The sequence below is a fragment of the Cryptomeria japonica genome, chromosome 11, assembly GCF_030272615.1.
Source record: "Cryptomeria japonica chromosome 11, Sugi_1.0, whole genome shotgun sequence".
Classification (NCBI taxonomy): domain Eukaryota; kingdom Viridiplantae; phylum Streptophyta; class Pinopsida; order Cupressales; family Cupressaceae; genus Cryptomeria; species Cryptomeria japonica.
The window spans coordinates 412,810,811-412,825,656 of record NC_081415.1 but is presented as its reverse complement, the minus strand read 5'-3'; the positions used below and the strand labels follow the sequence as shown (position 1 = coordinate 412,825,656).

The window sequence follows — 14,846 nt, the reverse complement described above, 5'->3', positions numbered from 1 at the left end:
CACTTCTTCCTATGTATCATTCACATCCAATTCACAATAATTAACCCTTAAATTTACTTAACTACGCTTCCATTTATACAAGGTTATTCATTGAAACCCTCGACTAAGTCAACCATAGATAAAATATACATGAGCTACATTAATTTGGCCACATAGACCAAAAAAAAATAATGCGGTCCACTACAGGAGATAAACAACACCCAAATATACCACAACGCATCTCACTAAGTCAATTTCAATGAATTGCACACACTAACACTTCCTCCAAAGTCGGTATCAAACGTAACGTGTAGAAAAACAATGAAGCATGTTAGTCACTCAACCCAAAAACATCACTCAATTCAGATCTACACAAACCATGGTAAGACATATCAGCATTCCATCTCAACCTCGAATGCATATCCAGACCAAAAGAGTATGATCCAAATAAGAGAAACCAATTGAGTCAGCCAGAGACCAATGTAGTTGATAGTGTCGAACACAAAACAACATAACTTCACTTTCCGATCAAACCATCACTAGAAATATGAATTGGAACATGACATGAACCATATGAAAATGTCCTCCAAGATGCAACACTTGAATCATCATCGAAGAGCAATGCAAAGCATTCTCTAGACCAATCCTAACAAACAACCTCTCTGCCAGCAAACTACCATAATGAACTTCATCATTTGAACAAATGAGGACCTATAAACATGATAGTGCAACATCCAAAAAATGTAGACATTATATCTAGAACCACAAGACATAATCATCAAGAACTAGAGGAATGTGAAACATTCTTCCATAAAGGCATTGAATACTCTTTCCTACTGTAACGTCATAAATTGTACGCACTTGCTAAAAGCGGTACAATTTAACACCTAGTTTAGCACCCGCCTTGGCACAGTTGCATTTTGCATTACATTTCCCCTTTAGCACTTAATTAATCGAATTAATTAGGTCTAAAGGTGCTATTTCACCATTTTCCACATCACAAAGTTGGGCCCTTTCATTAAAGCGTGCCCCTTTCATTTTATTCCTCCAATACATCACTTAATCAAAAACCCTAATTAGGCCCTATTCTAAGCTTGGGGGCTTAATTTCGGGGGTCAAAACATCTCGAAATCACCTGTAACTTCGGGATTCTCTCTAAAATCATCATATCTGACGGTCCTGAAAATTTGGTGAAAAGTTGTCGGGACCGTGGCGCCCGGAGTGCACACGGTCCCGGACATTTTTCCCAAAATTTTAGGAGCGCGATCCAATCATAAAATAAAGCTTAACCCCAAGAAATTGGCGAGATATTCAATCTCTCGGTCGGCTAAAAGACGAAATTGCGACCTAGGGTTTCATACATAAGAGCTCTCTTTCTTCATTTGAAAGGATCCGATTTTTGTTTTCAGGAACTTCATATGTAGTGAAAGAGAAGATCTTTGAAGACTTCAACATCTTACAACATCCCTCTGTCAAGCATTTATCAATTCCATTCATCCATTTAGGGCTTGGAAGACATTGAAGAACAATAGGAGATTACCGACTAAAGATTGGCTTGTACTCCTCCCTTGAGGGTTGGGTATGATTTCATGTTGTTTTCATGTCTTTACATAAGCTTCAATACATCATTTATTCATGCTTTAGATCACTTTGCATCTTGATTTAGAGCATTTACGTTATCATTTACAAGCAATTAGGGTTTACTTTCTAGGTTGCTCTAGTTTGCTTTCTTGCATTTTAGGACCTTGCACACACACTAGGTCTGCACACACAATACATTTTACAAAACAACTTGGCTATTCGTGGAGGTGGAAATCACCGAAGCGAGGGTTTGACTAAGGCAAAACCCTATATAGCTACCCATACACCCTTTTTCAGATATCATTGTAGGTTTCGAGATTCAGACGACGCCGCGGGATACAGATCCGGAGAGAGAAGGTCGAGACAACACTCTGCATCAAATTGCAGAGCAGAAGACTGGGATAGGGGCGCTGGGCGCCCTGGTCCTGCCAGGACAGGGGCACTGGGCGCCCTGGTCCCTGGGACAGAGGCGCTGGGCGCCCTAGTCCTCCGGACAGACAGCTTTCAGACAACTTTCCGACAGTGTTCCAGAGTGCAGAACAACAGTTTCCGGTGCAGTTTTCAGGACAGTGGCACCCGCGCCCCCGTCCCGAACATTTTCAGTCCGATTTTGACTCCGGGTACACATCTACATTCTTATTTCATCCTTGTATTTACAGCTGTTCATTGTTTAATCTCAATTCTGCAATCTTGTTATTAGTTCATACTTGCATTTTGGGATTAGGGTTTGAACTTGCATTACTTGATCTTACAATTTCAACAAGGGAATAGAAATCCTAATAGATATCCCGTGGCTCTCTCTTTCACCAAAAGAAGTAGCCAATTGTGCGATATCTCTAGGCTCTTTCGTATTCCGTAATGTGTGTCAAAAGGTAGGATTAGGGCATGTTAACCTAGTCTCACTTTTTCCCCCACACACCTACATATTGTAACTTTCACTACTATGTCCTTCTAAAAACAACTAATCTTTAATCAATATCACCATTAAACAACATCACAACATTTGAACACTCATTTTTCAGACTATATACAACATCTACACAATTGCACAAGTTTGACATCAATGACAACACAACTCAATTTTCCAACAATATATATACATATACATATGCATATACATATACATATGCATATACATATACATATACATACATGCATACATACATATAATTTCCTAATCCTCAAACCCAATCCTAAACTCTTCCACAATTTAATCAGCTTGATACATAAGAAAAATATTAATATAACTACCCTCTCTACCCCTAACACCCAACTATATATATTTTATTTTTTTCCAATATGAAATAATCTATTGTGAACTAAAGTGATATGTTGTTGTCTATCTAATGATGTTGTAGAGGTGTGATCAATATTGTACCAAGCACAAGTTCAAGGTAGGTGATAAAGCTAGGCTATATAATGGTAAGAATAGGCTTATAAGAGTATTAAAAAAGATGAGACAACTAAGGTATGACCCCTTTTAAAGTTATATAACAACTTATTAGAAATTCCTATTGGAATGATTTTTCATGCCATACATAGAAGTGTATTTAGTGGCCAGTCTAGAGAACTTGTGATCATTTGATCATTTAGTTTCAAAAGAAAATAAAAGTATTTTTGGAAGATCTTAGGTCTAGGTCATTCAAAAATATTGAAATTTATTCTTATAGAAGAGAGAAGAGTAGATCCATAAGGGATTATAATAGACATGGTTGATTGGGTTAAAAGGGAAACTCCAAAATTTAAGAAAAAAATGGTACGCTAAAACTAATGTTGGAAATAAATTTATACATATTATAATTCCCTTGGTTTTTTAGGACAGGAGTTCTCCTAATTAAGGATATATGATTGAAAAGTTAGCTCTTTTTCATGACCATTTGGTTGGATAGATCTTTATTTTTGTCAAGTGAAAGCTAGTGAATGAGCTTATTTATTGATAAAAAGGGTTTTTGCCAATTTCAAATAGTCGTGAAATTTTATCTAGAGCTTTTGGCCATGTGGGATAATCTAGAGCATCCTAGAAAAGAAGATGAGTTTGTGTGCAAGAGATAGAATTGGGTGTTTTTATCAATTTTAGTGAATTCACTATTTTGATAGAGTAAACATATCAATTATCATAATGGACACTCATTCTAGCCCTAACAAATAGGGAATTCACTATGTCAAATGCATTATGAAGTGACATAATCATTTTACATCTATCAAATTTAATAAACTCATTCAATAAATTTGAATTTCATAATCTTTTATAATGAAAAATCTAGTTCTAGAACACCTAAATTGACAATTTCATGCTTGCCTACATAATTTTGATAAAGTTCAAAGTTGTATTGTTAGAAATACAAAATATTGCTGATAGATGATGGTCTAAGATTGGTGGTTGTAAAGCATTATATGATTAGAATATTCCATAATAGAAAAAACTGTGCTCCATTTTTTAATTCGAGGAATAATTGGTTTTGAATGTACCCAAAGAGGATAACAGCTAAAAACTTAGTGCAAAGGCCATCCTAGAGGAAATACACATTAGAAAAATAGGTCAAAACCACTTGCAATTTAAAACTATTAGCTTCAAGACATAATCAACGTCGAACGTTCTTATCAATTAAAACCTATCAAAGCCATATTTTCACATGAGGGAGATCTAAAGTTGGGGTTTCAAACTAAATCCAATCAAATAAATATGCTCGTGCAATTTTCAGGTTTAAAGATGCCTTCATGAACATTCCTTCATTTCCACGCAAATCTTTCATGTACTTTGATTGCAGATAAAAATTAATAGGCTAGTGGGTACTCAATATACTAAATGTACTTATCAATATCAAAATTACTTTATTTTAAAAGCAACACATTTAATGCCTTCTACTTTTAATACATTATTTAATGATTTTGGTACAAATGAACTGTAAAGTAACTTGTTGGAATTATTAATGCCTATGAAATAGTTATGATTCAAATTTAAATTGTTTTGCTATTTTTTGGGCAAGTTGATTTATTAGAATCGGATTTATGAATATAAAGTTATTAAGATATTTTTTGAATTTGTTCTTGTTCTTTATCATATTATAAAATTACAAACTTTATACTAGAAATAACCCAATTTTGTAATCAATAGTAGAATAGAATAATTTTAGTATTTGTGAGGTCAAAGATGTCTATAAGTCAATAGACCCTATCATTCTAGCTTTCAAACTTACATTATTAGCAGCTGGTCAATAAATTATTAAGGAACATTGGAATTTTATTTTAGTTCCTTATCATATTTTAAGGTTACAAACTTTATGTTATTGGTATCAATTTTATAGGAAAGATTATTTATTAGAACTGGTTGTTTTGGCATAAAGTTACTAAGGAATGGTAAGATTTTATTTTAGTTCCTTATCGTATAAGAATACAAATTTTAAGTTATTAGTACTAAATTTATAGGAAAGATATTAATATAATTCAGTTATGTAATCAATGATAGACTATAAGATTGGTCCTATCATCATAACTTTCAAACTTATTGAATGGAAGTTGTTGTCTAGTCATCAAGATGCACCATGGAATCCATGGTTGGATGCTACATAACTGAAGTTTTGACTTCTTATTGATGAGGATCATTTACCCTCTCAAATGAATAGTAGTAATCCTCATCGATGAGAAGTTAAAACTTCAATTATGTAGCATCTAGCCATCAATGCCATGGTGTATCTTGATGTCTAGATAGTCATTTGTAGTCAGTGATAGACTATAAGACAATGCATCTCCCATTGTAACTTTCAAACTTATTGAATAACTTTTAAGAAAATTGATGATGAACTCCCATATTTTCTCAACCTTAAATCATGATGTAGACTACATCCATTGGCTAGATAGCCATCAATGCCATGGTGCATCTTGATGGCTGGATAGCCATTTCTAATCAGTGATAGACTATAAGACAATACACATGCCATTGTAACTTTCAAACTTATTGAACAACTTTTAAGAAAATTGATGATTAAATCATGATGTAGACTACCTTCAATACATTTGAATCAATAAAATATTAGAATAAATCTCAAAATTCCAAAATTTTCTCCCAGCCGTTTTAGTTGAAGTTTTCCCTTCCCCAAACTTTGTCATCGACTTTATGCATATAAAGCTCATGCATTTGACAGAAAGACTCTTTTCGATTGGTCGGAATTGATTATTAAAATGATATCCGATAGGTCAAAGCAAGGATATTCGGACCACACCACTCTCCATACATCGATATCTTATCTGTCTGACCATAAAGGAAACAAAAGACCACATTTTTTAACTACCATTTGTCTGTTAAAATCTTTCATGAAATCGCTCCGCCCGCAGGTTGAAATTCATAGAGGGAAAGAATGAAGACGAAAATTAGAATGGAAAACGGGGGAAAAGCTTTTGGATTACGTTGTCCGTAAAAAATATATATATATATAGAAGAAATATGGTGAACAGTGTAACTCAGTCCGTACTCAATCATCGTGTTGTGTGTACGGATGTTTGTTAATCCACATCTGGCCTTGATAACGGCTCTGCTATGCATCCGAAAAAACAAAACTAGTACAACAAACAAACACTACATCTCATCCCTATAACTGACTCATTGGTAGGTAGTTGTGTGTTGTGCTGTTAATCTTGTCTGCTTTGATTCCCCCTACCCACATGATCTGCTGACATAATTTACGTACCATCTATTTCTCTATTAATGCCTCCTCTGCCTCTTAGTCTACTCTACTCCGTTAACTTTTAGCCCTACCTCACTTTTGTCTTTTTCCACCAGAAAAATCTCAAATGCAGAAAGATTTATGGATATATCATATGGGTATGCCTGGTATTATTGAATTGAACTGGGTTCACCAGATTAAATGCACTTGTCAAAGAATTAAAACAATATATAATAGAATTCATGCTTTAATAACTCAAGTACAATTATGGCATCCTGCACAACAATTGAGCTTTTAACTTTTACAGAGGTAGAGTGTGATCCAATTCAGTTAAAATAAAAAGCTATCATAGGTGAGCAAGCAAACGATCCAGACGAGCAGAGTTTCCTAACTAAATATTTAATTAAAATGAATTAGAAGAGTACAAGTGAGCAGCAAATCCTGCTCTAATAATGTGCATTAGACTGACTATCAGACATAATTTAATTAACTGACTGCTATCAAAGAAGAGAGGCGAAGCAGAGATATAAAAGTGCTCTCTCAGCCCATCTTCCAAGTGAATTGTGTGAGTGATCAGTGATCAGTGATCAGAACTTTCCCTAGACTACTATAACTTCTCTTTCAATTATTTTTGACCGGTGACATAACGAATTGTGTGTGTAATGTGCAGACTGAAAAAAAAACTGCTGCCCATTCCCAGTGGGATAGGGTCAAATTATAAAATCAATGATCAGTCAATATATATCAAGTTAACTGTCTCTCAAGAATGGATCTGGTGCCGTCTTCATTTTTTTTGGGGATTTTTTTCATTGTTTTTTTCTTTTTTTGAAACAGAAGTCAAGCTGGCGAGTGCTCAGAAGCTCCGCCAGTTGTGTGTTGTGGTTGCATTGGATAGATGGATGGTGCAGGCAGCGCCAGCGTCATACCTGTTGCATTGCAAAACACACTGTTACAAATTTCAGTTCTCTCAGAAACCACTGCCCAACAATATGCATATATATAATAAGAAAGAAACGGAAGGGAAGGTTTGTTAATGGAGGCTAACCTGTGGAGGGAACTGCAGTGGGAAATGAAACCAGACCTCCGTATTGCTGAGGTAAAGTGGATGCTGATGCTGGATTCGGATAATGCATGATGGGAGGATAGTGCAAACCAAAGTTCTGGGCTTGTGGGTACCCAGCACTTCCTTGCAACGTCTGAGCGTATTGGTAATACGGATACAATGCAGGATTTGATATCATTCCAGGGCCTGTGAATATTTGTGGATAGTGAGCTCCACCGTACGGACTGTAGTAGTTCTGCATAGAAAGTTTTAAACATGTTCTCAGTCTATGGGTGTTTGAGATTCAGTCAAGTGGTCCCTCAAATTTTAGAGAGCTAAATAAATTATTATATAATAACTTCTTGAAGCTATTTTTAGATAATTTATCTGAACGATTCTTGAAGCTATTTTTATATAAATTATTATATAATAACTTCTTGAAGCTATTGACTGCAAAGAAGGTATCCAATGATCTAAATTATTAGAGCGAGGAAACTTTTTCACATTAAAATCTTAGTTTTTCTTGGGTAGGTGTACTAACCGGAGGATACGTGTTTTCCGGGGAGTATGTGGAAAATCTGCAACACCGAACCCGAGCAATGAGCAGTGTGCAATCCAATGAAAATTTGAGAAAGAAGAAAAAATCAAAACCACTTCCAACCAATCAAACGTGAAACCAAGCCGAAGCTAGATCAGTTTTTAACCGTTATGGATGTTCAGTAATCAAAGCTTTTCCCCTCTTTCCATGGCTTCTCTTTCAGAAAGCGGTAATAAAAAATCTATCGCCTAATTTCATAAGAAAATGGAAACTATAGAAAACTTCGAAGATGAGAATTATAGAAAAGTTTGAAGATTGGAACTAACCCATAAGTTTGATACGGAAAGCCTTGCTGGAATGCAGCGTATTGGGCAGGTTGAGGGAACGCCGCACCGCCATAATAACCATGTCCTCCAGTCTGAAGGCCGCTGGGAAAAGAACCCACTACTCTAAACCGGCCACCTGAACGGAAAGCGTAACGGAAAAATAAGAAGACAATTTCAAGAAATCATCGGTACAGCGGCAGAAATTTCAAGAAGACAACAGTAATCGTATATATCTAACAAGCTCTAAAGCCTGAAACAATATCAAACATCACCTGCGCAATGGCAGAAGACCACATTAATCAAATATGTCACATACAAAAGCTTTATCCACTGTCTACGCTATGCAATAAATATAGACAGCAGTACTAGATGCACGGTCTGAAGGATTTGAATAGGCGGGAAGGCCACTTGATTGTCCTTAACTAACCATTTTAGAGATCTCTACGACCAGGCCTGTGAAGCCACCCGGATTAGCAGTACCAAATTTGGCTCCAATTTTAATGCAATGGCCTTACTGTTGAAGGAAATGTCAATGTTATATTGAAGTACGTCTACAGATTCTGTAAAATAAGCTGGTTGTCAATGAATATGAATTGAAACTCATGGAATCTTCCAGGGCTGAGATGTGCTGTAACTATGGAGAATCAAGAAGGGCATCACGTCATGTTCGTGCATCCATTTCAAGATATGTGGGTAATGGGAGAAGCATCAAATCCCGAAGAATTGCAGGTTGGGTAGTTAATGGTGGCACTAGTACAGATGTTTTTGCTAAAAGATCATCCATTCTTGATGTTGTGATTGAGATTGATAGAAATACTAACCATGCTGGGGAGTAGAGGGGCGAGATCGAGTGGCGCCAAGCGAAGCAAGATTGCAGTTAGCCCGTCTTCCATCGATGATCGGCGAAGGATCTACACAAGCTCTCACGGCAGACTCCGGATCACGAAAAGTTACCTGTCAAACATCATCAACGCTAAATAGTTTGAACCATGAAAAGATTTAAGCCCTCTCCTCCAATCTCTTAGCCTAGCAAGGGGATCGGAGATTTAGAATCGGTACAATCATTCACTCATATTCATATTCATATTGGAATCAAGAAAGAGAATAAGAAGGATTGAATGCGCACAAATCCATAGCCTTTAGATCGCCCCGTATTCTTGTCTGTGATCACCACAGCCTCGAGAATTTCTCCAAACTGCTGAAAGTAACGGCGCATTGTTTCCTTCTGAGTCTCCCATGCCAAACCCCCCACAAATACTTTGGTGAATGTTGTGTCTCCAAATTGCCCCACTCCTCCGCTGCCCCCGCTACTGCCTGACTGCTGTTGCTGTGCCATGCCCCTCCTCCTTGATACTCTCCGACTCTCAATAATCTCTAATCCAAACCTCGATCGGGACCCAGGAGCCACTGGTCTATACAATCATGAACATAAAAGTTGCTGCTCTAACCTGCAAAAGCCTCGTTGTGAGTATGAATTAGAGATGGACCATAAGAACCACCACAGCCAAACCTTGAGTTCTGCAACTTTTACTGCAATCTCAATAACAACTCCTGGATTGCTACTTGTTTTGAGTCCTCCTGGCTACAAACCCCAGAGTGCTTTAGGAACTGTGCTCAAATTCCATTCATCCATCTCAGCCATAGCAAGCGGCGCTCTCACAGAGGATCATTAACAAGATCGAGATGCATCCAGGGCTACTATAATCAGAGCTCAAATCACCCACTAGAACAATCCAAAGCTTCTTGAAATGACCTCCAACTAGTGTAAACAAGCGAGCTGGAATGATCCTATCCGATGGGCGATGCACCAACTTCAACACCAAATTACAATCACTGGCATAAAAGGATGAGACATGGGCAAGGAAGGAGCAAGGGAAAAGGGAAATAGGAAATGGGGAATGGGGAATTCTACAGCAGTGGCAGAAGCAGCAGCGGTGCAACTGTTGGAGATCCTAGGGCTTGTATGAGAATAGGAGGAGGGCGATGAGGGCATTGCGGAACGGTTAAAACTCTTTGTAATAATACTGTGCTGTTTGATAAAGTGGGGAGTGGGGACAGTGTGTGGGTCCCAGAGCAGGAAGAAGAATTGGAGAGCATTATCGACTTGTCTGCCCATGCTATTCTGGCCGCCAATGCGCTGTCTCCAACCTTTGTAGATCCCACTTTTCCATGTTCATCTACTAATTCCTGAAACCTTGACCGTCTCTTCTTCCCATTCAACGCTTACTGCTCTGTCAGTACAACCGCACAGCTCTACTACCGATATTTACCTTTTAGTATTCCATCTCTCTCCTCTCTACAACTACATACATCCATACATACTGGGCGCACTAAAAGTAAGATTAGCAAACCCAGCATTGTATTAGATTGAGGTAACTACCTAGCCCACTAGAGCTTTTGTCTGCAAATCATGCCAGGTCTGTTCTCTCAACAATAATTGTCTCTTAAATCTTATCTATATATATGTGTCCTATGTTTTTGGTGCGCATTCCTATTTCTATTCAATATGTTTTTTTGTTATTTAGTAGAAGTTTTAGGTTGAAATTTCTTGGGTTGAGAGTCAAAAAGTGAGACATCTTCATTCTATCAAATTTATCATATGTACGATTTTGATCTTGTCTATTATGATACAGAGCGTTAGCATAATATCATATCTAAAATTATTTGTATTATGGAACACAAGTCTTAGATTAAAATCTCTTTCACTGAGAGATAATCATTCTATTAAATTCATTAGGTCCACAATCCTGATCTTGTTTCATAACCTGATCTTGTTTCTTATGATACAGTTCTTTATTATATATCATCTATAAAATTATTTTTGTTATGAAACACAAGTCTTAGGTTGAAATCCCTTCGACTAAACTGAAAGATACTCATTCTACCAAATTCATTAGGTGCATGGTTCTGATCTTGTCCCTTTGATGCAAAACATGAGTATAATATCATCTATTAAATCATTTTAGATTTTATTATGGAGCACAAGTCCTAGGTTGAAATCTCTTCGATTGAGAGTCACTCTCTAGATATATTCATTCTACCAAATTCATTAGGTACACAATCCTGATCTTATCCCCTTGATGTGGAGCGTTTGTATGATATCATCTCTAAAATCATTTTTGTTATGGAGCACAAGTCTTAGGATGAAATCTTTTTGACTGAGGATCAAGAACGGAAGGATACACATTCTACCAAATCCATTAGTTGCATGATCATGACCTTGCTCCTTAAGAAATGAAGTATTAGTATAATGTCATTCTTAGAATAATTTATGTTATAGAACACAAATCTTAGATTGAAATCTCTTCGATTAAAAATCAAGAACTAGAAATACCCATTCTACCAAATTTATTATGTACATGATCCTGATCTTGATCCCCAAAAGTTGGGGAGTTTTAAATTTTATTTTTAATGCTGTATTACATATTCTAATCTACGGGGGTATAGACGACCTAATAGTTTACTGACTGGTATATTGCTTAACTGCCAGCCAACTGTTCTGACAGGAGTTTTTCAGAACTGGCAGCCTGTTTCTGGCTAGGATTTGGACAGTCACGTTATTCCTTTTCCTCCATTTTACAATACTTTCTAGAAAGTCTGGATTCCCATATTCTGCGCCACGGTAATTGTCTTGATCCTTGTCGATTCTACAATATACCTGTGTATCCGTATTCTACTTCCATATTGGTTACGGGTTTGCAACTTGCATGTTGTTCAGTGTTAATGACAGGGCATGACACAAAGTTCAAGATTTTGATTAAATTTTTGCTTTCATGCAATATTTTACTGGAATTTGACAGAAAAAGAGAGGGATCTAAGATTGCCTTTGGTCTTTCATACATGTTGATTCTTGCGTTGGCTCTATATAACGTGCAATGTAACGTGACAGACATTGGCTAGAAACGTAACGTGACCGACATTTACACATCGAAATTATTCATTCTAGGTATCTACACTGCATTTCCTATTCTTAGCTCTGATCTGTGAAAGATAACAGCTCAAAACTTTCTGATAACAAATGAATTATCGACCATGAATAACTTTCTGAAAGCTCTAAGACCACAGGAGCATCTGGGTTTGGCTATTTAAAGTGACGAAAGTTTTCCAAGATTTTTCTCCTAGTTTTCTCCTCGTTGAGCTTGTAGATTCGATGAAGTGGGAGTCAACCTTACGTTGTACTGTTGGTTGTGAGAAAAGAAGGTTCCAGGACACGAAATTCTAAGGATTTGAGTTCCTTAGATGATATGGTATTTTAAGCGAGAGTGGTATGATCCTAACATCATCACATGATTGCCACATCACCTACCTAATCTGGTTTCATCATGAGGAGCTACGCCCTTATTGAATTAGAAGCAGCTTTCACTAATGATGCTTAACACTAGCTAACCATTATTCGCGTGAATCACTCACAAGAGTGATTGATTGCTAGATAATGCAACAACTATTTTATTTTATTACATAATTATTAGCAATATGTAATTGTAATCCCTACAAGTTTTCTCTTTTCATTTTTGACTCATTCTCTTAGTTTTCTCACAAGTTTGTAAATTGTGTGATTTTGATAGTGTTGATCTTTATTTGTTTCAATGTTTGAATTTATTTTCAATAATTAATATTAGTTTCTAATTTTTTTCATTATTTGTTTTGGGTTGGATTCATTTTTACAAAAGTGATCTAGCTTGCATTTGTACTTTTAGAAATGATTTTAAGATTTTTCAAATTCAATTGTAAATTTTGGGATATTATTTTTTCTTCTATCTAGAACTATTCTATATTAATTTGATGCATGAAATGTTACATTTGACTTTTGGACAGTCATGTAAAAGGACTAAGCCCTAATCTATTTAGAATAGCTAATACTTATATATAATGAACATCTAGCACACATTATGGATCCTAGACAAAAGCATCTACTTATATCAACATCACATGAGAATGATTGTTTGTTGTCTTTGATTTAGTTCAAAGTTATTCATTGAGATCCTTAACAATGTTTGACACAAAGGATGAACTATCTTGTTATAGATCAAATCAAAAACTTCAAGGCAATAATTTTAAAATGTAACATTGATGAATTACTTTCGGATACCTAGCAACCCCACCCCCCCCCCCCCCACACACACACACATTTGTTGGATCCATGTGATCACACACACACACACACACACACACACATATTTGTTGGATCCATGTGAGTGTTTGATACTATATAATCACACTTATTTATGATGTTCTTGTGGATTGTTATAAAGGTGTATAAATTATTTTACCTCATTTTATATGTGAGGCTTGCTATATACTTGGGCTTTGTAGTTGTAGACATCTAAAAATGGGTAATACATATTCATCTTGTCGTATCATCATTTTCTCATCGATTCTTCTATGCATATTAATTAAATAATTTGTAATTATTTAATTATCTTTTTTTTTCATATCTATATTATTTTTAAAGAGTAAAAGTACAAAGTTGTGTTGCACTTTTATAAAGTAACTATCAACATTGATCTAACTTTTTAACTTGAATTTCTAAAAAGTGATATATATGTTGTCAATTTTGAGATGATGTACAAACCAATATAATGTGTATTTTATTAGTGTATTTAAAATATAAATAATATATATATATTAAATTTGACACTATAATTTAATCATTTATAAAATACTAAAAAATGAAGTCAAATCGAACATTACTCTTTATATAGTAAATTTAATATCTTTTTCCTTTATTTTTTTGTATGTATTTATAAATTGAAACATTAGTGCATGGATTTCTTTTTCTCAATTTTGATAAATATTTTTTTAAACAAATATTAAAATGTTTGTGCATAAACACAAGTACTTCCATGGGATATCAACTTTTTGTCTTAGTTGTTAATCCAAGATGGAAAAAAAACCATCTTGAAATAGAATCTTGTATCTAATGCATCATTTTTTTTCAATTTTTGAAAATAAAATTTAGTACTTTTTCTTAAGAAGATAATCAACCTTATATTTTGTTGATAATAACCTAATTTAAGTAAAAGTTAAATATAAATAATAATTAAATTATTATAAATATATATTTTTAAAACAACACTTATAAATCTACAAAAGAATATTTTTATAGTTTTTAGAAATGTTATCTACATGAGTAGGAATTGTTGAAATATCATTTTTTTTTAATAATTTTAATTTTTTAATAAGTTGACTTCAAAGTAGTGCTACATATGCATTTAATCAACACTTTTAGTTGAAAAAATTGTAGCCATATCTAACTTAGCTAGAATGAATCTAGCTAGATCATATGTTTGGTCAAAATTAATTTTCAGTTAGAAATAATTAAATTCACTTGTGTTGATAAGTTGGTCGAAAGTGTGGCTTAACTTTGTACTTATAACTATTTAGTTATTTCATCATCTTTCCTTCAACAATTATTTAAATAATTTTATTATATATTTAATTCATCTTTTGATCCACTATAATTAAATAATTTTCAAAAAAATATTTTATTAGCTAACACTTCTTTCAAATTAAATAAATTTAAAACAATCTTTTAACTTTTTCTCACCAAAATTAATATTTTTGTTATTCATTCTATGTATTTGATCCTTTTTAATTATTCCACCTTATCAATTTGTGTGCTAATTTTGGGTTCTACCCTATCTTGAACTTTCTCATCCATTGATCTCTCTAATTAATCTCTACCATTAATCAAATGTCAATTAAAGCATATAAATAAA

The 14,846-nt window shown here is 34.8% G+C and overlaps 1 protein-coding gene across 2 annotated transcripts; it reads right to left on the bottom strand.

Annotated features, from left to right (window-relative positions):
- Positions 1–6,604: 6,604 nt before the first annotated feature.
- LOC131041469 (uncharacterized) lies at positions 6,605–10,189 on the bottom strand. Of its 2 annotated transcripts, none has more exons than XM_057974577.2 (6): positions 9,254–10,184; positions 8,949–9,081; positions 8,128–8,263; positions 7,805–7,841; positions 7,267–7,519; positions 6,605–7,147 (listed from the first exon to the last, which is right to left on the bottom strand). In XM_057974577.2, the coding sequence occupies exons 1-6, from the start codon at positions 9,461–9,463 to the stop codon at positions 7,059–7,061; spliced, it is 858 nt and encodes a 285-aa protein (XP_057830560.1). In that variant the 5' UTR covers positions 9,464–10,184; the 3' UTR covers positions 6,605–7,058. The 2 variants fall into 2 exon arrangements, with proteins under 2 accessions (XP_057830560.1, XP_057830561.1); XM_057974578.2 differs by having other exon boundaries at positions 6,999–7,167; positions 9,254–10,189.
- Positions 10,190–14,846: the final 4,657 nt, after the last annotated feature.